Raw genomic sequence first — 21,084 nt, forward strand, 5'->3', positions numbered from 1 at the left:
ACGGCACCGGGCGGAGCGCCGCCCGAATCTGTTCCTCAAACAGGCCGCGGTCCGCAGCCGAGGCGGTCGCCTCCCGCAGCTGATCCAACAAGGCGGCCAGGGACATGGTAAGCCTGATCTTTCCCTCACTGCTAATCTCCTGACCCCTGACACTCTTCACACTGGTCTCTCCTCCCGAGTGTTACCATGAGGAGAGAGCCAGTCCCTTAAGTAAACTCCGTCCCCTCCCTGTTCCCTCCCCTACCCCTCCCCTAGCAACTCCCGCGCTATACTCCCTATCTGCCATTTTAACCCCCTCATGGCTGGACACCCCGTCATGGCGGCTTACCGCTCACGGGGTCGCGTGCAGCCTTTCTATATGTCTAGCCTCTGCAAAATGTTTGGATACTGGAAGATCTAACTTTTGTTTTCTGATAGTGTAGCGGTGCTGATTGATGCGTGTTTTAAAATCATAGGTAGTCTCACCTATATACAATTTTTTGCAGGGGCACCAGAGGGCGTAAATCACCCAATCAGATTCACAGATAAGGAAATGTTTAATCTCATATCTTTTATTGGTTGTAGGATGCGTGAAGTGTGTGCCCTTCTCCATGTCTTTACAATTAATACATCTAACACAGGGGTATGACCCTTTCTTCAGGGGGGCTAGATGTCGTTGTTTCTCCATCCGGGGACCTATGATGTCTGTTTTAACCAGTTTGTCTCTTAGATTCGGTCCTCTCCTATATGAAAGTAGTGGTGGGACTTGAAATTCACTGAAGTTAGTGTATGTGTCCCTTACAATATGCCAATGTTTCCTTAGTATATTACCGATCTTAGGGGAGAAATGAGTATAGGTAGACACAAAAGGAATGCGTTGTACATTAGAAAGTCTATTAACCCTTTGTAATAAGGTGTTTCTCTCGGTCTGTTTAGTTACTGTACGGCAATTCTGTAACAATGATAACGGGTACCCCCTGGCCTTGAAGTCATCCACCATACTGTCCAAAGTAACATCCAGCTGATCCTCATGTTCAATGATCCGGCGTGCCCTTAGCATTTGGCTTGAGGACAGAGACCTGACCATTATCGGAGGATGACAGCTGGAAAAATGGAGAGTGTTGTTACAATCTGTAGGTTTTTTATATAGACTGGTGACAAATTTTTTATCTTGTATCTCCACTGTCATATCTAAATAATGAATTTTTTTATCCGAGAAATCAGCTGTAAATTTGATCGTAGTGTCAATGGTGTTCAAGTGAGAGATGAAATCAATTAATGTCTGTTGGTCACCTGTCCAAATCATGAAAGCGTCATCTATGTATCTCCACCAGACCAAGGCATGTCTGTACAGTGGAGATACATAGATGTGTTGCTCCTCCAGGTAAGTCATTACGATATTTGCATAAGTGGGCGCGACGTTCGCGCCCATGGCCACGCCCCTTCGTTGTAAGTATGTCTTACCATTAAATGAAAAGTAGTTGTTCGACAAAACAAGCTCCAAATGTCTCATAATGAAATCTGTCTCTTTGGCTGATAGCGGGAGTGTACCTAGTGGACAACTGAACTCACCTCATTAGGGATTTACTGGCACTTGTATTTCTGTACATGCAACCCGCACATGCAACCAGGACCACGATCAGGAATGCATTTGGTTTCTTTTACTATGTGTGAATTCGGCCCGGAGGGACCATCCGGCATAGAAGGGGTGCTCTGTGTCTACAGATATCGGTGTGCTCTGTGAGCGCGGCGAGTGTGTGGGATACGGTCATAGTGACGGCGAGGATCCGGAACGGTGATGCCTGAACTTCGCCCCTGAGCCAGTACATTGTACATGAAATATTTGATTACCTTGTTATGCTACTCCTGTAGTCCGGTAATGATTCTCTCCATGAATGAAATTGGCATGGATCACGTGATGGAACATCATCTGAACCTAAGATCACGTGACCTTGATGTTGCTGTGCCGTTTGAATCCAGGACACATGTGTTGTATAATTGCCTATTATGTTTGACCAATGAAATGTATTCACCATTCACCACACGTGTATAAGTATTTTGCTGTGTTTCACTATTTGCACGCTTGAGAATGATGGCGGAGGCCATCGAAACGTCGCGTCTAGCCATATGTCGTTTTGTGTTTTTACACTAATTATGGAATAAACGTTCAAGATTTTTTCACTTCAACAAGTGTGCTGCGGAGTATTTCTCAGTGGACTAGATAGATAGATAGATAGATAGATAGATAGATAGATAGATAGATAGATGATATATATAATATTTTAAACGATTTCTTATATGTGAGTAAATATTCTGGATGACTTCTGCCTTGTACACTATTTCGGTGCCTATCTCTCCCGGTCTGAGCTGCTTTGCATTATAGTAAGATGAGGAGAGATGTGAGGACACATTAGTATCACTGTGTGTCCTGTGGTTACGGATATATCCGATGTTATATACAGAGCTGCTACCTGTCAGGTTCCGGCCGCTCCGCTCCCCCTGCAATGGAAAGAGGCTGATTTGCTTGTGAGATGTTTCCAGTTTCCAGACAAGATGGAACCAGAGAAAGCGACAGAGAACACCACAGCTCTCACCATCTAATTTCCATCTACTACATCTCTTCTCGCTCTACAGACAGGTATATTTTGAATCTAATATTGTGCTACACTAAAGTCTATGGGAAAATATCAAGCTGTGCACAAATCTTTCCCATAGATTTTAGTGTAGAATATTATTAGATTTAAAATACAGCCATTTATACCTATTTTACTGTCGAATTTTGCTTTTATTTTACTGTGTGAACATACATCTATGGTGGGACATTTCTGATTGCCTAGGGTACTGAAGGAGTTACCAGTAACTCCCCTGGCTGGTGGTCTAGGGTAGCAGAGGATTTAAAGGGACTATCAAGGAATTAAAAAAAAAACATAGCTTCCTTTTTCTAAAACAGCACCACCCTTATCCTCAGGATGTGTGTGGTCTTACAACGCGGCAATATTCACTTCGGTGATCTGCAATACCACACACAACCTGGAGGGCTGTTTCTAGAAGAGAAGAGTTATGTTTTTTTTCTAATCCTGGATTACTCCTTTTAAAGGGATATTCCACTCAAACATAACTTTTCATATGTTGCTGCCCATGGTGAGACTAACAATTCATTCCATACTTGTTATTATCTATTCCGTCTCCTTTCCCCAGTTCTTAGCTGCTGCTTTCTGCTGGAAAAAAAAAATCTGTGAGTGAGCCTTTCCCTTTGTCTCCGCCTCCCCCTCCCCTTCTGAGACAGCTGATGTAAACAAGTCCCTGGCTTTATCTGCAACTTTGTAGCTTCCTTGTCATGCTGGGAGGAATAATCACAGTGGGTTCATCGACAACATGACCTCAGAATAACCCTCCCAGCATTACAAAGAATCTACAAAGTTGCAGATAAAGCCAACCAAGCACTTGTTTACATCAGCTGTCTTGGAAAGGAGGAGGAAGGGAGACAGAGAGAATAGTATTGAATAATGGAATGAATTGTTAGTCTCACCATAGGCAGCAGCATATGAAAATGTATGTTTGAGTGGAATACCCCGTTAGTGTTTCATACCCAAAGGTGCAGTAAGTATCTCACTTCTCAGTGGCTTGCAGTGAACAGAGAGGGGGAGTTTATTAAAACTTTTTAAAAAATGTACTCTAAAATGTCACAATTTATCATATGAAAATAAACGTTATTTATCCTACAATAAACACTGGAAATGATAGAAAAAAATATGCAGCATTATATGTGTTTCATTATAATATATATATATATATATATATATATATATATATATATATATATATATATATATATATATATATATATATATATATATATATATATATACTGTATTTTAGGAGAAAAATCCCTGCTGTAACTAGTTTTGGACACTAGATGGCGCCATAGTCCGCAGTCCGTCCCGTGTTTCATAGCCTGGAGCGCGTCCCCGCTGTCTGTTCGGGATCACATGACGTCACTGTTCCCGCGCGGTGCATGCTGGAATTGCACCAGGGTTTGAACAGTCTGGCGGCAAATTTGTGCAGCAGCAGTAGGATAGTACAGTCCGCACCGGAGATCACAGCCCGATACCCGCCATGGCCGCCCGGACCCCCAGAAAGAGGAAGCAGAGCTCCGTCAGCGCAGACGGGTGAGCGCCCTGTGTGATATAATCTTCTGTAGTGTAATAAGATGGGGGGGGGGGGGGGGGGAATGTGACTAGCTGCACCCCTCTATATACTAGGGGCTGTGTGCATGAGCGATAATCTGCAGAGAGGCAGCTGGGGCTGCAGATCATTGCGCCTTATAGAGGCTCGCGCTATATTATCACATCAACCTGTTATATAAGAGGCGCCTGCAGTGCGCGGAGCGGCCGCCGGGTGGCAGCAGAGAGCAGCAGGATGTGTACTGTCTATGGAGGGCTCTTTCTATGTGCTCAGGGCATGCTGGGAAATGTAGTGCTGAAAGCGTCTGATAGTCCAGAACCCCAGTATAACTGCTTAGGGGATCACAGAATTAGGGCATGCTGGGAGGTGTAGTGCTGCAAGCATCTCATAGGCCAGAACTACATTATAACTGCATAGAGGATCACAAAATTATGGCTGTCAGGGCATGCTGGGAGTTGTAGTTCAGGAGCTGCTGCAGGGTCAGGTGATGGTGGGACACTGGTGTGTGGGGTCAGGTGATGGTGGGCGGACGGACGGACGGACACACTGTTGTACGGGGTCAGTCAGGTCATGGGGACACTGCTGTACGGGGTCGGTCAGGTGATGGGGGAGGGCACTGCTGTGTGGGGTCAGGTGATGAGAGGGGACACTGCTGTGTGGGGTCAGGTGATGAGGGGGGACACTGCTGTGTGGGGTCAGGTGATGAGGGGGGACACTGCTGTGTGGGGTCAGGTGATGAGGGGGGACACTGCTGTGTGGGGTCAGGTGATGAGGGGGGACACTGCTGTGTGGGGTCAGGTGATGAGAGGGGACACTGCTGTGTGGGGTCAGGTGATGAGGGGGGACACTGCTGTGTGGGGTCAGGTGATGAGGGGGGACACTGCTGTGTGGGGTCAGGTGATGAGGGGGGACACTGCTGTGTGGGGTCAGGTGATGAGGGGGGACACTGCTGTGTGGGGTCAGGTGATGAGGGGGGACACTGCTGTGTGGGGTCAGGTGATGAGGGGGGACACTGCTGTGTGGGGTCAGGTGATGAGGGGGGACACTGCTGTGTGGGGTCAGGTGATGAGGGGGGACACTGCTGTGTGGGGTCAGGTGATGAGGGGGGACACTGCTGTGTGGGGTCAGGTGATGAGGGGGGACACTGCTGTGTGGGGTCAGGTGATGAGGGGGGACACTGCTGTGTGGGGTCAGGTGATGGAGGGGGGACACTGCTGTGTGGGGTCAGGTGATGGAGGGGGGACACTGCTGTGTGGGGTCAGGTGATGAGGGGGGACACTGCTGTGTGGGGTCAGGTGATGAGGGGGGACACTGCTGTGTGGGGTCAGGTGATGAGGGGGGACACTGCTGTGTGGGGTCAGGTGATGAGGGGGGACACTGCTGTGTGGGGTCAGGTGATGAGGGGGGACACTGCTGTGTGGGGTCAGGTGATGAGGGGGGACACTGCTGTGTGGGGTCAGGTGATGGAGGGGGGACACTGCTGTGTGGGGTCAGGTGATGGAGGGGGGACACTGCTGTGTGGGGTCAGGTGATGGGGGGGGACACTGCTGTGTGGGGTCAGGTGATGAGGGGGGACACTGCTGTGTGGGGTCAGGTGATGAGGGGGGACACTGCTGTGTGGGGTCAGGTGATGAGGGGGGACACTGCTGTGTGGGGTCATGATAATCTGGCACATCGGGAAGTTTACTGCAATCTACATTATCTGTATACTAGATGAAGGAAATGTTCCTGTATACATGGTAAAATCGCTGGATTCCTATAATCCAGAATATGTGATAATCCAGCACTTCTGGATTAGTAGAGAGGTTCTATTACTTGTGTACACTTACAATGGCAGCACAGGGAGGTATCTGTATCTGCTGTGTATTACTGCACTGGTTGGGATCAGAGATGACACTGATCCCGGCTGTATGTCCAAAGCATAGCATCCGACCGTCTGCCACCATCCTGTCCCCGCTAATCCAGTCATGTGAGCCGGGGGTGTAATGAGGACCCACCAGCTCTGTGCTGTAGAGATAGATAGGACAGCAGTATACGGCGTATACACATCATCCTACATGGGCTAAAAATAAAGAGAAGGAAGAAATGTGAAAACACATCGGAGCAGATTTATCAGAACTAGCTATAAGGAACACTTTGGTTTGATCAGTGATCGGTTGCTATGGGATCAGTGATCACTGACTGGTCCCATAGAAGCCAATCCCATAATCCCACAGGTTTTTGCTTAGTTTTTTCCTCCCATACACCCCTATACGGACCTCCTTTCCTCCCATACACCCCTATACAGACCTCCTTTCCTCCCATACACCCCTATACGGACCTCCTTTCCTCCCATACACCCCTATACGGACCTCCTTTCCTCCCATACACCCCTATACGGACCTCCTTTCCTCCCATACACCTCTATACGGACCTCCTTTCCTCCCATACACCCCTATACGGACCTCCTTTCCTCCCATACACCCCTATACGGACCTCCTTTCCTCCCATACACCCCTATACGGACCTCCTTTCCTCCCATACACCCCTATACGGACCTCCTTTCCTCCCATACACCTCTAGACGGACCTCCTTTCCTCCCATACACCCCTATACGGACCTCCTTTCCTCCCATACACCTCTAGACGGACCTCCTTTCCTCCCATACACCCCTATATGGACCTCCTTTCCTCCCATACACCCCTATACGACCTCCTTTCCTCCCATACACCTCTATACGGACCTCCTTTCCTCCCATACACCTCTATACGGACCTCCTTTCCTCCCATACACCCCTATACGGACCTCCTTTCCTCCCATACACCTCTATACGGACCTCCTTTCCTCCCATACACCTCTATACGGACCTCCTTTCCTCCCATACACCCCTATACGGACCTCCTTTCCTCCCATACACCCCTATACGGACCTCCTTTCCTCCCATACACCTCTAGACGGACCTCCTTTCCTCCCATACACCTCTAGACGGACCTCCTTTCCTCCCATACACCCCTATACGGACCTCCTTTCCTCCCATACACCCCTATACGGACCTCCTTTCCTCCCATACACCCCTATACGGACCTCCTTTCCTCCCATACACCTCTAGACGGACCTCCTTTCCTCCCATACACCTCTAGACGGACCTCCTTTCCTCCCTCAAAGCCTAAATTAAGGTACCAGAAATGGCTAAAGAAACAAACTTTTTTTTTTTTTTTTTTTTTTTTTTATTAAAAAAGAAAAAGTACAAAAGTCTAGAAAAGGCTGTATATGTGTGTGTGTGTGTGTGTGTGTGTGTAATATATATATATATATATATATATATTATACACACTAAGAGATGCATAACTTTCCCAGTCACTATGAAACAAACACATGGCTGCACCTTAGACCACCGGGCATGCTGGGAGTTGTAGTACCATCAGTTATAGAACACTGTTGTAGCTAATTGCTCTTGAACTACATGTCCCAGGATGCTGTGGGGGAGGAGGTCACATGAGCTGTGAGGCTGCACTGCATGCTGGGTAGGAGAACCATGTGGCTGCTGTGTTCCATCCCCTGAGGTGTGTGTGGTGTCCTGTCCTCCTCCATCATCCCCTGAGGTGTGTGTGGTGTCCTGTGCTCCATCATCCCCTGAGGTGTGTGTGGTGTCCTGTGCTCCATCATCCCCTGAGGTGTGTGTGGTGTCCTGTCCTCCTCTATCATCCCCTGAGGTGTGTGTGGTGTCCTGTGCTCCTCCATCATCCCCTGAGGTGTGTGTGGTGTCCTGTGCTCCTCCATCATCCCCTGAGGTGTGTGTGGTGTCCTGTGCTCCTCCGTCATCCCCTGAGGTGTGTGTGGTGTCCTGTCCTCCTCTATCATCCCCTGAGGTGTGTGTGGTGTCCTGTGCTCCTCCATCCCCTGAGGTGTGTGTGGTGTCCTGTGCTCCTCCATCATCATCCCCTGAGGTGTGTGTGGTGTCCTGTGCTCCTCCATCATCCCCTGAGGTGTGTGTGGTGTCCTGTGCTCCTCCATCATCCCCTGAGGTGTGTGTGGTGTCCTGTGCTCCTCCATCATCCCCTGAGGTGTGTGTGGTGTCCTGTGCTCCTCCATCCCCTGAGGTGTGTGTGGTGTCCTGTGCTCCTCCGTCCAGTAATCTGATGATCTGGGGTACTCCCATCTCTCTCCCTCCATCCCCCTATTACAATCAGTGTACACAGGTACTGTCACCACTGACCATTACCTGTACTGTACATGGCTACTAGTTATAGTGGCCGGACACACGTGACAGGAGAGCTACTGCTGCCACATTATAGGAGACTCTAGGTTATCTGGAGGCAAAAATTATATTCCAGAACATTCTATACACCAGTGGTCTCCAGCATGTCCCAACCACCCCCGAGCTACAACTTTTTTTTTTTTCTTTCTCTACTCTGCGGAAAGATCAAAATAAGACATTCAAGATATGAGTCTATGATCAATGGAAATTCTGGACCATCAGGTGCCGGACAGCTGGGATGTATGTTGCTTTATATTCTATAGAGATTTTGTGCTGACTGTATTGGAAGTATGGTGGACTAGCAGATTATGAGGCTGTTCTGATGGTCCAGGATAGTCCATTCCTTTGGCAGTCTATAGTCTCACCCTGTCTAGTCTCATCCTGTCCAGTCTGTTGTATGGGATGATTCTGGATTATTGGAATGCTATGTGACATTATGATCTATAACAGGGGTGTCAAACTCAAATACACAGTGGGCAAAAATTTTAAAATTGGACAAAGTCGCGGGCCAACCTTGATAATTATTGAAGCGGAAATGCCGCGGTGCTGGCACTGTCAGAGCAGCGTGCATTGTTCCTGGCACTGTCAGTGGTGTGCGTCTCCCAGCGCTGTGCACTATGATAAATGACGTGATAAATTACTATGATATGATTAAACCCAAACCGATGTCAAATTGCCCCAAATAATAGCCAGCCCCCCAAGAGTCCCATATAGTAACTAGCCCTCCCCAATAGTCTCATATAGTAGGCAGCCCTCCCCCATAGTCTCTTCTATAGTAGGCAGCCCTCCCCCTTGGTCTCTTCTATAGTAGCCAGCCCTCCCTCTTGGTCTCTTCTATAGTAGCCAGCCCTCCCCCTTGGTCTCTTCTATAGTAGCCAGCCCTCCCCCTTGGTCTCTTCTATAGTAGCCAGCCCTCCCCCTTGGTCTCTTCTATAGTAGCCAGCCCTCCCCATTGGTCTCTTCTATAGTAGCCAGCCCTCCCCCTTGGTCTCTTCTATAGTAGGCAGCCCTCCCCCTTGGTCTCTTCTATAGTAGCCAGCCCTCCCCCTTGGTCTCTTCTATAGTAGCCAGCCCTCCCCCTTGGTCTCTTCTATAGTAGCCATGGTGGGCCAGATGTAATTCAAACTTTGAATTGCCTGGCGGGCCAAAAATAATGGCACCATGGGCCAGATTTGGCCCGCGGGCCAGAGCCATGACTGATCTATAAGGTATCTGTATGTTCTCTCCTTAGGCGCCGCTCCTCCTTTGGAACGCCGGTAAAGAAGTTAATGGTGGATTGTAGCGTCATCTTGACCCCGCTCCAGACACGGAACCTGAACAACGGCTCCATAAAACGGCCGCCAACACAGAGCTACACGAGTATCAAGGACCCCGAAGATAAGGAGAATATGGCGGCGTCTCCTCAGAAAAACAGCGTTGCCCGGAAACTCATCGTCTCGCCTCAGGGCAGCGACAAAGACGCCTACGTCTTCTCCCCGGTAAAGTCACCTGACTCCTTCACGAAGGTGCCGACGCGGTCCTTCTATAAGAAGCAGAGCGTGTACGTGACGCCAGTGGAGCGTAAGATGATCAATGAGAGTAGAGGGCAGAGCGGTGAGGACGCAGCGCCCCCTGCTGTGAGATTGGGCGCCAAAGAAGCTTCTAGATTTACCAGGGTGAAAAAAGGGCCAACCACAAAGAAAAGGAAGTCGACCGGAAATGGCGCCCCCGTGAAAAAAACTAAAGCAAAGCCGCTGAAAAATAAGACCGCTGCACCCCCACCAAGCAAAAGTGACTCCCCTCAGAATACAAAGCAGAGTGACCCCTCACCTAAGGCGGCAGAGGAGCCAAACACCCAGAAAACCACCATCCTGGGGCTGAAGATGAAATCCAGGCCGAAGCTGACGGTGGGTGCCGCCTTTTTTGCCACCAGCAAGAAGCCTCATTCTGCGCCAAAGAGGCCCCCGCCCCACGTCAAGTATCCAGCCATGTCCAAACCATCATTCAAAGCCACGAAAGAGAGTGTGGCACCATGTGTGAGGTCAGAGGCCACCTCCCAGGGTGGCAAAGTGGCAGCTGATGGCAGCCGCAAAGAGGTCACAGGTCACGTGCTGCCTGCTGGGGAGAAGAGTAGGAACGAGCGCCAGAAGGACGCAGACACAAAGGGAAAGAGGAGTCTGGAAGAGAAGGATGCCCACCCACAGCAAGAGGGCGCCACTTTAGCGGTAGGAGGACATGACTTTTTTTTGTTAGGGTCTTTTTAATATATATAATTTTTTAATTCCCATTTTTGTTCTTTTCCCTCTGCAGGATGCAGAGAATGAATCTCAGATCATGTTTGACGCTGATGACTCCGTCTTGAAATCATCAGACAAGAAAGGTAACGGCTCCGGGCGGCTCCGTCACCCCCGGCAGAACCAAAGCTAAAAAGTTGATTTATTGTTATTACTGTTATATTTGTATTAATTCACTTTGACTATTTTCTGAAAAAATCTGGCCTTGTTTCAGACTCCACGGTGTACCCGATCTTCAGCACGCCCTCCATCACCAGGAAGAGGTGAGTGCCGCTCTCATGGCTTTTATTCTGCTGTGTTTGCTGCCCCCTAGGGGATGTCTGCACATTATAACAGGATCCCAGGGGCACATTAGAATCTGGTCTGTGAGATTCTGACCCCTTATGTTGTGTTTTTACAATCGTCTTCTCTCTCCCTCCTCAGACCTGTAGATTTCTGCACAGATTTGGCGTCCCCGGTTTGCCCCAGTACTCCAATGAACGTGCCGCCTGCCTTAAACAAAGTCCCAAAACTGAGTAAGAGGAAGGAGACGGCGCCTGACGATCAGCTGATCATTGTAAGTCTGACTGGCGCTGATATCCTAACAAGATCAGCAATCTCCTCTCCTGAAATACTCTGTGCTCCTGGGCACCTTGATGTAGCTAAACCTGTGATCACCCCAAAGATCAGCACATTCACCTGCTAAAATACTCTGTACTGCTGGAAACCCTGCCCCTTATACTGCATAACCATCAATCCGTATCTCCCGTAATATTTTACCTAAAATACTCTGTGCTGCTGTGAACCCTACTCCTTCCTCAGTGTAACTTTCAGTCCACCATCTCGGATTAGCACCCTCCTCTCCTGAAATTCTCTGTGCTGCTGGGGACCCGGCACTTTATGCCACATAACTTCCCACAAGAGATCAGTTCAGTCCTTACCTGAAGTCCTCTGTGCTGCTATGAGACCTTTCCAGTCTGTATCTCTAGCGAGATCGGCACACTCCTCACCTGAAATGCTCTGTGCTGCTGTGAACTATACTCCTTCTACTGTGTAACTCTCAGATCACCCCCCTCCTCTCCTGAAATCCTCACCCCTCTCTCCCTATGGCAGGACGCAGGTCAGAAGCACTTTGGTCCGGTGTCGTGCAGCACCTGCGGGATGATATACTCTGCGGCCAGTGTAGAGGATGAGGCTCAGCACGCGCAGTATCACCAGAGGCTGCTGGAGAGCATCCGCTACGTGGTAAGGACCCCGACCATATTCATGAGGATAGTGTATCACTATAGACAAGAACCATCGCCATAGAACTGATGGAGGATGGATGTGAGCAGGACAAGATCACTGACAGGCAGCAGAGATGGATAAGATTGGACTGTCCCTTTTACTGCTCATATATAGATTTTTTATCCTCTGGATCTTTTTGTGTTTTTCATAAGATTTTTACTTTTTTCGCAGGGTTGGAAAAAAGAGCGAGTTGTGGCCGAATTCTGGGACGGGAAGATCCTATTGATCTGCCCCGAAGATCCGAAATACGCCCTGAGAAAGGTGGGGGATAAATCAGCATCACACCCACAGGGGGGCGGGGCCTAAGACTTTATACTTTGTAATCTATAAGACGTTCAGTACATTTGTTTTCTTGTGTTGTACTGCTCATGTTTTATTATTTTAGTCACATCCAGAGCTGCATTTATAGCATTTAGTCCTGCTTCTTGCATAGAGCTCTTTCCACATTCAAAATGTCAACTGGCAGAATTATGAACGCAGCTCTGGATGTGACTAGAGAATTAAAAAAAAAACTGCAGTCAGTGTTTGCTAAAAATCTACATTACGTGTTAAATGTATGACAAATCCTTCTTCCCTCCCCTCTCTTGCACCGGTTAAAGATTGTGCATTACACTCCAATCACATCCAGAGCTGCATTCACAATGCTGCTGTGAACATAGGAGCTTCTCTCCCTGCTGCTTTAGTGTATTTTAAAGGTGTTTGCTTTAGTCCCTTCAGGAGGAGGAGGTCCTATGTTTACTGCAGAATTGTGAATGCAGCTTTAGATGCGACTGGAGTGTAGAACACAGTGCAGTTCTGGGCCTGGATAACGTGAGAAAATAATGTTTATTATTTTCTTTGGAAAATTAAAAAGTGGAATCTGATTGGTTGCTAGGGGCAACTGAGCCAGTTTCACTTTACACCATGTTTGATAAATCTCCCACTAAATCTTCTCTAGTTAATCTACACTTTTACCAGAGCAATGCATTGTGGGAGCTCAGAAGGCAGTTAGTGTTTTAGTCAAGCAGTTTGGTCACATGACTAATGGTGGTGGAGCTAAATTGGTAGAATTTTGAAAGCAGCTTTTGCTGTGACAGAGGTCGAGGCTTTTTTTTTTTTATCCAGTGAAATGTTGATGCGGTAGAATTGTGTTTCACTGTACTTTTGTCCTGCAGGCGGAGGAGGTGCGAGAACTGGTGGACATGGAGCTCGGCTTCCAGCAGACCAGCCTGCATTCTCCCAGCAGGACCCGCACTTATCTGTTTGTCACCAATGAGAAGAAGATAGTGGGGTGCCTGATCGCCGAGCCCATCAAACAGGTACCGTGCCCCACCCACTCACACACACACTTTTGTCTACAATTCACTGGACCATGTGACACCCGCTATAACGTAGGTGATAATGTAATGCTGGACTATTGGATTATACACTGTTCAGATTATTTTATAAATGCTTGTACTGATGCAAACCTTCTCCACTAGTCCAGATGAAATATATGATATGTGACATATAGATGTGCGGATCTCATGTTGCTTTGTTCATTGGTTTTGCAGGGGTTCCGGGTCTTGGCGGAGCCGTCATCTCCTAAGACAAATACCGTGCTGGAGAGGCACCGGGCCTGGCGTTGCTCCTCAGAACCTGAGCCGGCGATCTGTGGAATCAGCAGGATCTGGGTGTTCGCCCTCATGCGGAGGAAGGGGATCGCCAGCCGGCTGGTGGACACCGTAAGGTAAGTCCATATTTTTATCTTTTTTTTTTAAAGTGTCACTGTCGTTTAAACTTTTTGTGCAGAAATCAATAGTACAGGCGATTTTAAGAAATTATGTAATTGGGTTTATCAGCCGAAAAAATGCATTTTTACCATGAGAGCAGTTTGAAGCTCTCCCCCCTGTCTTCATGATTTTCTTTGGAGAGGGGTGGAGGGAGATGAGGCACCAAAACAGGACAACAAAGAGTTAATTTACAGCTACGTCACCGGGCTATCTCCTCTGAAGTCAGCTCTGACCTCTGAATACCGGCTTTCATGCAGCTCTCACTTTGTAATTCTTTTGTTCTCTGCTGCCGACTAATCTCCCCTCTCCATAGAACTGACAGGGGCCGGCTGATGTAAAAGAGTCGAGATTTCCTGATAATGAGCAGTGGATGAGAGAGATGGGGGGGGGGGGCTGGGAAAGTCTTTTTGAATGCAGACAATGGCATATTTGCCTAATAAATCCAATTACAAAGTTTCTTAACCTCTTAAGGACCCATGACGTACCGGTACTCGGCGCTGCGGTGAAGATGGCTGCTGATTCTATGCCGGGCGCCGGGTGCCTCCTCCCCCCATGTGTGTCCCGCCCCCCCGGTGAGTCCTCCGTTGCAGGGAGACAGCTAGCAGGTCCTTGCTGCTAGCTGCCTCCCTGTTCTGCAACCTCCCCCCCCCTCTCCCCCTTCGGGTGCCGGGAGCCATGTCCTCCATCCTTCCTCCCCCACCCCCACCCCCCATGTTGCGTCCTCCTCCCCACCCGCCATGTAGCGTCCTCCTCTCCCTGGTGGTACTGCTTCCTCCTCCTGCCTACCTGCAGCCGCCGCCACCCGACCCTCCTGTGTCCTGCCACTCACCCCCTGCGTCCTGCCACCCACCCCTCCTGCGTCCTGCCACTCACCCCCTCTGTCCTGCCACTCACCCCCTCTGTCCTGCCACTCGCCCCCTCTGTCCTGCCACTCGCCCCCTCTGTCCTGCCACTCGCCCCCTCTGTCCTGCCACTCGCCCCCTCTGTCCTGCCACTCGCCCCCTCTGTCCTGCCACTCGCCCCCTCTGTCCTGCCACTCGCCCCCTCTGTCCTGCCACTCGCCCCCTCTGTCCTGCCACTCACCCCCTCTGTCCTGCCACCCCTCCATCCTGCGTCCTGCCACCCCCTCCGTCTTGCCACTCACCACCACCACACATTGCTTCATGGAATAGCGGCGCGCGTTGGCGACCAACGATTTGAGAAGCACCATACATTACCTGGCAGGACTTCCCCTCTGCTCAGTCTGCACAGCATCAACTCCAGAGCGGCCTGACTGAGCTGTCAGACCGCTCAGCCAATCACAGGCCAGGACCGCCGCGGCCAGTGATTGGCTGATCGGTCTGACAGCTCAGACAGTAGTGCGGAGTTGATGCTGCGCCACGGGACCAGGGGAGGAAGATGGAGTGCAGGAGAAGCCCTGCAAGGTAATGTATGGTGCAAGGGCTGCAAGGACAAAAGTAACTATGTCCCTGCAGCCCACGCTCAACGATCATCAGGTCGTGGAATAGGCCCAGTAAACGAGCGCCGATCTAGCAGATCGGCGCTCGTTTATATCGTTGATCGGGCCCTGCTCAGCCTGTGGAATAAGGCTTTAAGTCTGCGTCTTCCCTTTGTCTTCCAGGAGCTCCTTCGTCTACGGCTCACACCTGACAACCGATGAAATCGCCTTCTCAGACCCAACGCCGGACGGAAAGCTTTTCGCCAGCACCTACTGCAGGATCCCTGACTTCCTGGTGTACAATTTCCTCAGTTAGATGAGTTGCAGTCATCCCCAATCTATAGCTCTCCAGCCATGGCAGATCCACCTGCTGCAAGGCATGCTGGGAGTTGTAGTGATGCATATTGGAAACTGCTGGTTCTGAGTTTGTTGCACTTTTTGCCTCTTGTTGGCTGCTAGAACAGATTATTATAGTTAATAGTTAATGGGAGGGAGGTTTCTGATCTTGCAATGTTTTGCTATTAACAGGCATCAGGTGTCACTCCTGAGATATATCGTGGCAGTGCGCTTAAAGTGACACTGCCACCCCTTTATGCATTGACTTCTCTACACAGTGTACTGAGTAAATTAGATTTTCATACCTTATTTGGCCGTCATGGAGGGGCGGGGCCAATGGTGGCGCTGATGCCGCGAGGCCCCGCTCACTTAACACAATCTGCAGTTGATTAAAGATCACTTTTTACTTGACCAAGCACCATGATGTATAATATAAAATAAGGTATGAAAACTGCTAAATTTACCCTTTACACCTGTGTAGAGAAGTCAGAATGCATAAAGAGGGAGACAGTGTCACTTTAAGTCTCCGGCCAGCCAAACATCCCACTCTTTTGCCTCATAGACTGTAATAAAAAAAAAGGGCCAGACTTGAGTGACAGCTGAGGAGAGGCGGGCTATTTTGCACTTCCCCTGACTGTAAATCAGGAGTGACAACTGCTGCAATAACTAATGATATATGAAAAGTTATACCAATTGACAGTGCTGCTTTTAAGGATTGAGGGGGAGGGGGAGTTTTTAAATCAACAAGTGTCAGAAAGTTAAATAGGTTTGTAATTCACTTCTACTTAAAAATCAGCTACTGTATGTCCTGCAGGAAGTGAGGTATTCTTTCCAGTCAGACAGTCAGCAGTCTGCTCTCTGTTGCCACCTCTGTCCATGTCAGGAACTGTCCAGAGCATGAGCAAATCACCAAAGAAAACCCCTCCTGCTCTGGACAGTTCCTGACATGGACAGAGGTGGCAGCAGAGAGCACTGTGTCAGACTGGAAAGAATACACCACTTCCTGCAGGATATACAGCGGCTGATAAGTAACCTAAGACCCACATGGAGTCTTTGGGTATGTGCACACTACAGAATCTGTGTGGATAACTTCCAGCGTATTCTGTGCAAGGTTCTGCTGGAAGTTCTGTCCATCCCTATGCTCAGGCAGATTTCGCCGTCAATTCTTTGGGCAGATTTCGCCGTCAATTCTCTGTCTGAGCATAGAATGAAGCCTATGGGATGGACGGGATGTGCGCAGATTCTCTAGTGTGCACATACCCTTGTAGGCCATAGTTTCAGTCCTAAGTAAAATTTCATTCATACAGAAGTGCTGCAGTTCTCATGATCTCTTCTTGCTGTCAGTGAATGTGAACTCTGCCCAGACATATTTCTCCAGCTGTAACAAACCCTCAGCTCTGAGCTCTACTATGGGATCAGGATGTAAATCATGGACACTCCTCATTCACTGACCAAGTAGAGATCTGAGAGGGTAAAGAATAAAAAAAACAGCTTTGAGATAATCGTCAGTTTTATCGTGTTTAGTTGTCTTGTGTTCTGTAAATATTTCATTGTTTATTGTACAGAATGGAAATGGGGGGAGAGGGTCACATGACCCAATCATAGCCCCTGGATATGGGGTCACATGACTCAGGATAGAAGGGGTGGTTGTTTTTACAGTGTTTTATCTTAAAGTTACTGCTAACAAGAATAAAACAGTTTTGTTTCTTGCATTGCTGCGATTCATTTATACACATGCAATAGAGCATTGGCCATTATTTAGAGGATCTGTTGGGGCTCCTGGTCTGTTTTACTTTGTGTTAAAAGAAAGTATCACTGCAGGGGCAATTTATTTCCAGGAGGAATTGTTCACCATACTGTTACTAACTAACTAACTGTTACATCTTAAGTTTTTATGACCAAGGAGCAGCCAGGAAAGCGGCTGTGAGGAGGGGACCACCCACTATCTGCAGTGCATCAGGGATTCCCACTTCTCTATCTGGCGTCTGACAGGTTTGGTGATGCCAGGAGAACGTTACCAGCCTGACTGCATTGTGGAAGCTGTAATTTAAATATGAGCAAATTTAAAGTACAAACAAATCAAATTACTTTGTTAGTTCGGCAATCTGCTTGTCAGCCGGCTGCTTTTGAAGTCTGCGCTGCTTCTCCCTGGGTGCCCGGAAAAGCTGGATCCAGTCCTGGGAGAAGTTTACCAGCACTGGATTCAGCATTCAGAGTGGCGCAGTCTTCAAAAACAGCCGGCTCCCACGATGCATTGCTCTGGTAACAATGGAATTCTCAACACAGTTTTGGGCACGACTAGAGAAGATTTAGTGAATCAAGTTCAATACAATTCAAAAATAAATGATTTACACGTTCCTCTATACCACGGAGACCCATAATGTTGTCAGGAAACACTTGCACTTAAAAACATGCAAATTTCAATCAAAATTTTTTTTTAAAACTCTGTTGAAATTTGCACATAATTAGATTGCCGAACTAAGTCATTTGCTCCTCTCTAGCTGTAATGTATGCTGAGGAGGATATTACTATTGGAGGCTTCACAGGGGTCAGCTGAGACCTTCATTCCAATGAATGTGAGAACAGAAAAGTCATCTTACCCTTGCCATAAAGACTGAGCCCGGCTTCTCCTCAGCACCACTGTCTGACCTCACAAATGTCTTCTGGAAGGAAGGAGGGAATTTCCCATAGATACTTCCAAAATGTTACTTTTAAAGTGACAGTCAACCCCTTTTTGCATTCTGACTTCTCTATACAGGTCTAAAGGGTAAATTCAGAGGTTTTCATACCTTATTTTTAGATCATGGTGCTTATTCTAATAAAAAGTGATCTATTATCATCTGCAGATTGCTACCTGGCCTCAGCGCCACTTAGCCCTGCCCCTGTGATGTCATCACCACATATGCCCTGCTCCCTTGGCCATTGGTATGGGCTGACCTAGAGGGGTTGGGGCTGGGCCTAGACAACTATAATGACACAGATGGACAGGGTTTACAATGTCATTGTGGGTGGGGCTAAGAAGCGCTTCAGTTGAGAAGCCCCGCCCAGGTGGCACAATACGCAGATGATAAAAGATCACTTTTAACTGGAACAAGCACCATAACGTATGATATAAAAGAGGGTATGAAAACTGCTAAATTTACCCTTTACACCTGTGTAGAGAAGTTATGATGCATAAAAGGGGGTGACAGTGTCACTTTAAGTCTAGAGATGAGTGAACCTGGAGCATGCTCGAGTCCATCCGAACTTTCGGCATTTGATTAGCGGTGGCTGCTGAAGTTGGATAAAGCCCTAAGGCTATGTGGAAAACATGGAAATAGTCATTGGCTGTATCCATGTTTTGCAGACAACCTTAGAGCTTTATCCAAGTTCAGCAGCCGCCACTAATCAAATGCCGAACATTCGGGTTCGGATGGACTCGAACCCGGTTTGCTCATCTCGATTTAAGTCCCAAGAGAGCAGAAGCTGCTATACCTGCAAGAGGGTGAAGACTTAATATTAGGGACTCTGGGTGTAGAAGGGGAACCTTGCAGCCCTCTGGAGTAAAAGGCAGCTCACGGAACCTCCGCTGGGAAACCCTAATGGTGCATGGGACAGCTGTATGGCACACAGCAAATGCAGAGACGAGGAAAGAAGGATGTCTGGCTCCCGATATCCAGTCCCATTAAAGCAAACTTTATTTGAAGATGAAACAGATACTCCTGGTCCAAAGGATCGACATGTTTAGTTGCTAATTCAGTCCAATAGAAACTGGTGGCTAAAACAAAAATCCAGTAGCTTTCTCCATTCAAGAGTTTCCGTTTGTATTCTCACCCTCTTGTTGGACGGGTGACTTTTTCAATGCCCGTGGCGTCCTATCTCAGATGTATCTAGCCTGACAGTGAGTGTATCCATGCTAACAAGGCATTTTCCATTCAGGGTCCACAGAGTCATTACGTGTTACGGACATTGAAAAAGTCACCCGTCCAATAAGAGGGGGAGAATACAAACGGAAACTCCTGAATAGAGAAAGCTACTGGATTTTTGTTCTAGCCACCAGAATTCCTAATGGACTGAATCAGCGACGTGGTCTTCTCCTCACTTACTGAATAGTTGTCTAGTTGCTGGATGCATTATATGCTGAATGTTTTTTTGGTCAGTAGGTGATAACATTCATTGCATCTATTACAATCATGTTACCAATATTTGTATGATTACATTTATTATTATAATGATATCAGTATTTGTAAATCTGCATGTTTTGGTTTTTGAGGACAAATTTGTTGGTTGCTGTTCACATTTGCTTTTATGCTCAGTCTGTCAGCAATTCCAAAATATGCATTTATTTTTTACTATTTTTTTTTAATAGCACATTGACAATTTCTCCACGTTTTAATTGTATCCTGGGGGGTTGAGGTGTTGACACACGTGATCCCACCTCAACAGATTTTTAAATGCGGTTTGTCATTGTGAATGTGTATCAAGTTTAAGGGCATGTAGCCCGAAACATGTCGATCCTTTGGACTAGGAGTATCTGTTTCATTTTCAAATAAAGTGTGCTTTTATGGGAGTGGATATCTGGAGCCGGACATCCTTCTTTCCAAACCTTGCAGCCCTCCAGCTGTTGCAAAAACAATTATTCCTACAGTTTGTAAATTCCTCATGGCAGTACCACAACCTCTAGTTGTGTTGCCAACGTGGTTTGAGGTTTATTGTAGACACAGCAGGCTATAGCATGGAAGGGGGAAGGTGTACAGGAGTACTTAGGGACATGCCTGCTGTACACCTTCACCCTTCCACGCTAAAGCCTATTGTGTCTACAATAAACCTCAAACCGCGTTGGTTTATTGGTGAGTGCAGGACTTTTTCTCTAGCTTTGTGTTGGATAACTGCTATACTACTGCCCCCTATATACAAGAATATAACTACTATAATACTGCTCCTATGTTAACCATGGTTATCTCTAAAGAAACACGTGCAGTCATCATTGCACTGCACAAAAATGGCCTCACAGGAAAAAGTATCGCAGCTAGAAAGATTGCACCTCAGTCAACAATCTATCGCATCATCAAGAACTTCAAGGAGAGAGGTTCCATTGTTGCCAAAAAGACTCCAGGGCACCCAAGAAAGACCAAGCACCAGGACCGTCTCTTAAAAGTGTTTCAGCTGCGGGATCAGGCTACCAGCAGTGCAGAGCTTGCTCAGGAATGGCAGCAGGCCGGTGTGAGTGCATCTGCACGCACTGTGAGGCGGAGACTCTTGGAGCAAGGCCTGGTCTCAAGGAGGGCAGCAAAGAAGCCACTTCTCTCCAGAAAAAACATCAGGGACAGACTGATATACTGCAAAAGGTACAGGGAGTGGACTGCTGAGGACTGGGGTAAAGTCATTTTCTCTGATGAATCCCCTTTCCGATTGGGACATCTGGAAAACAGCTTATTCAGAGAAGACGAGGTGAGCGCTACCACCAGTCTTGTCTCACGCCAACTGTAAAGCATCCTGAAACCATTCATGTTTGGGGTTGCTTCTCAGCCAAGGGAATCATCTCTCTCAGTCTTGCTTAAAAACACAGCCATGAATAAAGAATGGTACCAGAATGTCCTCCAAGAGGAACTTCTCCCAACCGTCCAAGAGCAGTTTGGC

The 21,084-nt window shown here is 47.9% G+C and overlaps 1 protein-coding gene across 5 annotated transcripts; it reads left to right on the plus strand.

The window, feature by feature from the left end:
- Positions 1-4,002: 4,002 nt before the first annotated feature.
- Positions 4,003-17,177, plus strand: ESCO2 (establishment of sister chromatid cohesion N-acetyltransferase 2). Of its 5 annotated transcripts, XM_069975742.1 has the most exons (11): positions 7,696-7,745; positions 8,244-8,342; positions 9,633-10,605; positions 10,691-10,760; positions 10,889-10,937; positions 11,098-11,230; positions 11,767-11,898; positions 12,112-12,201; positions 13,095-13,238; positions 13,473-13,648; positions 15,313-17,177. In XM_069975742.1, exons 3-11 carry the CDS (start codon positions 9,670-9,672, stop codon positions 15,443-15,445), a joined length of 1,863 nt encoding a protein of 620 aa, XP_069831843.1. In that variant the 5' UTR covers positions 7,696-7,745; positions 8,244-8,342; positions 9,633-9,669; the 3' UTR covers positions 15,446-17,177. The 5 variants fall into 5 exon arrangements, with proteins under 5 accessions (XP_069831840.1, XP_069831842.1, XP_069831843.1 ...); XM_069975739.1 differs by lacking the exons at positions 7,696-7,745; positions 8,244-8,342 and adding an exon at positions 4,003-4,148; XM_069975741.1 differs by lacking the exon at positions 8,244-8,342 and having other exon boundaries at positions 7,665-7,706.
- Positions 17,178-21,084: the final 3,907 nt, after the last annotated feature.

The sequence above is a fragment of the Dendropsophus ebraccatus genome, chromosome 6 (genome assembly GCF_027789765.1).
Source record: "Dendropsophus ebraccatus isolate aDenEbr1 chromosome 6, aDenEbr1.pat, whole genome shotgun sequence".
Taxonomy (NCBI): domain Eukaryota; kingdom Metazoa; phylum Chordata; class Amphibia; order Anura; family Hylidae; genus Dendropsophus; species Dendropsophus ebraccatus.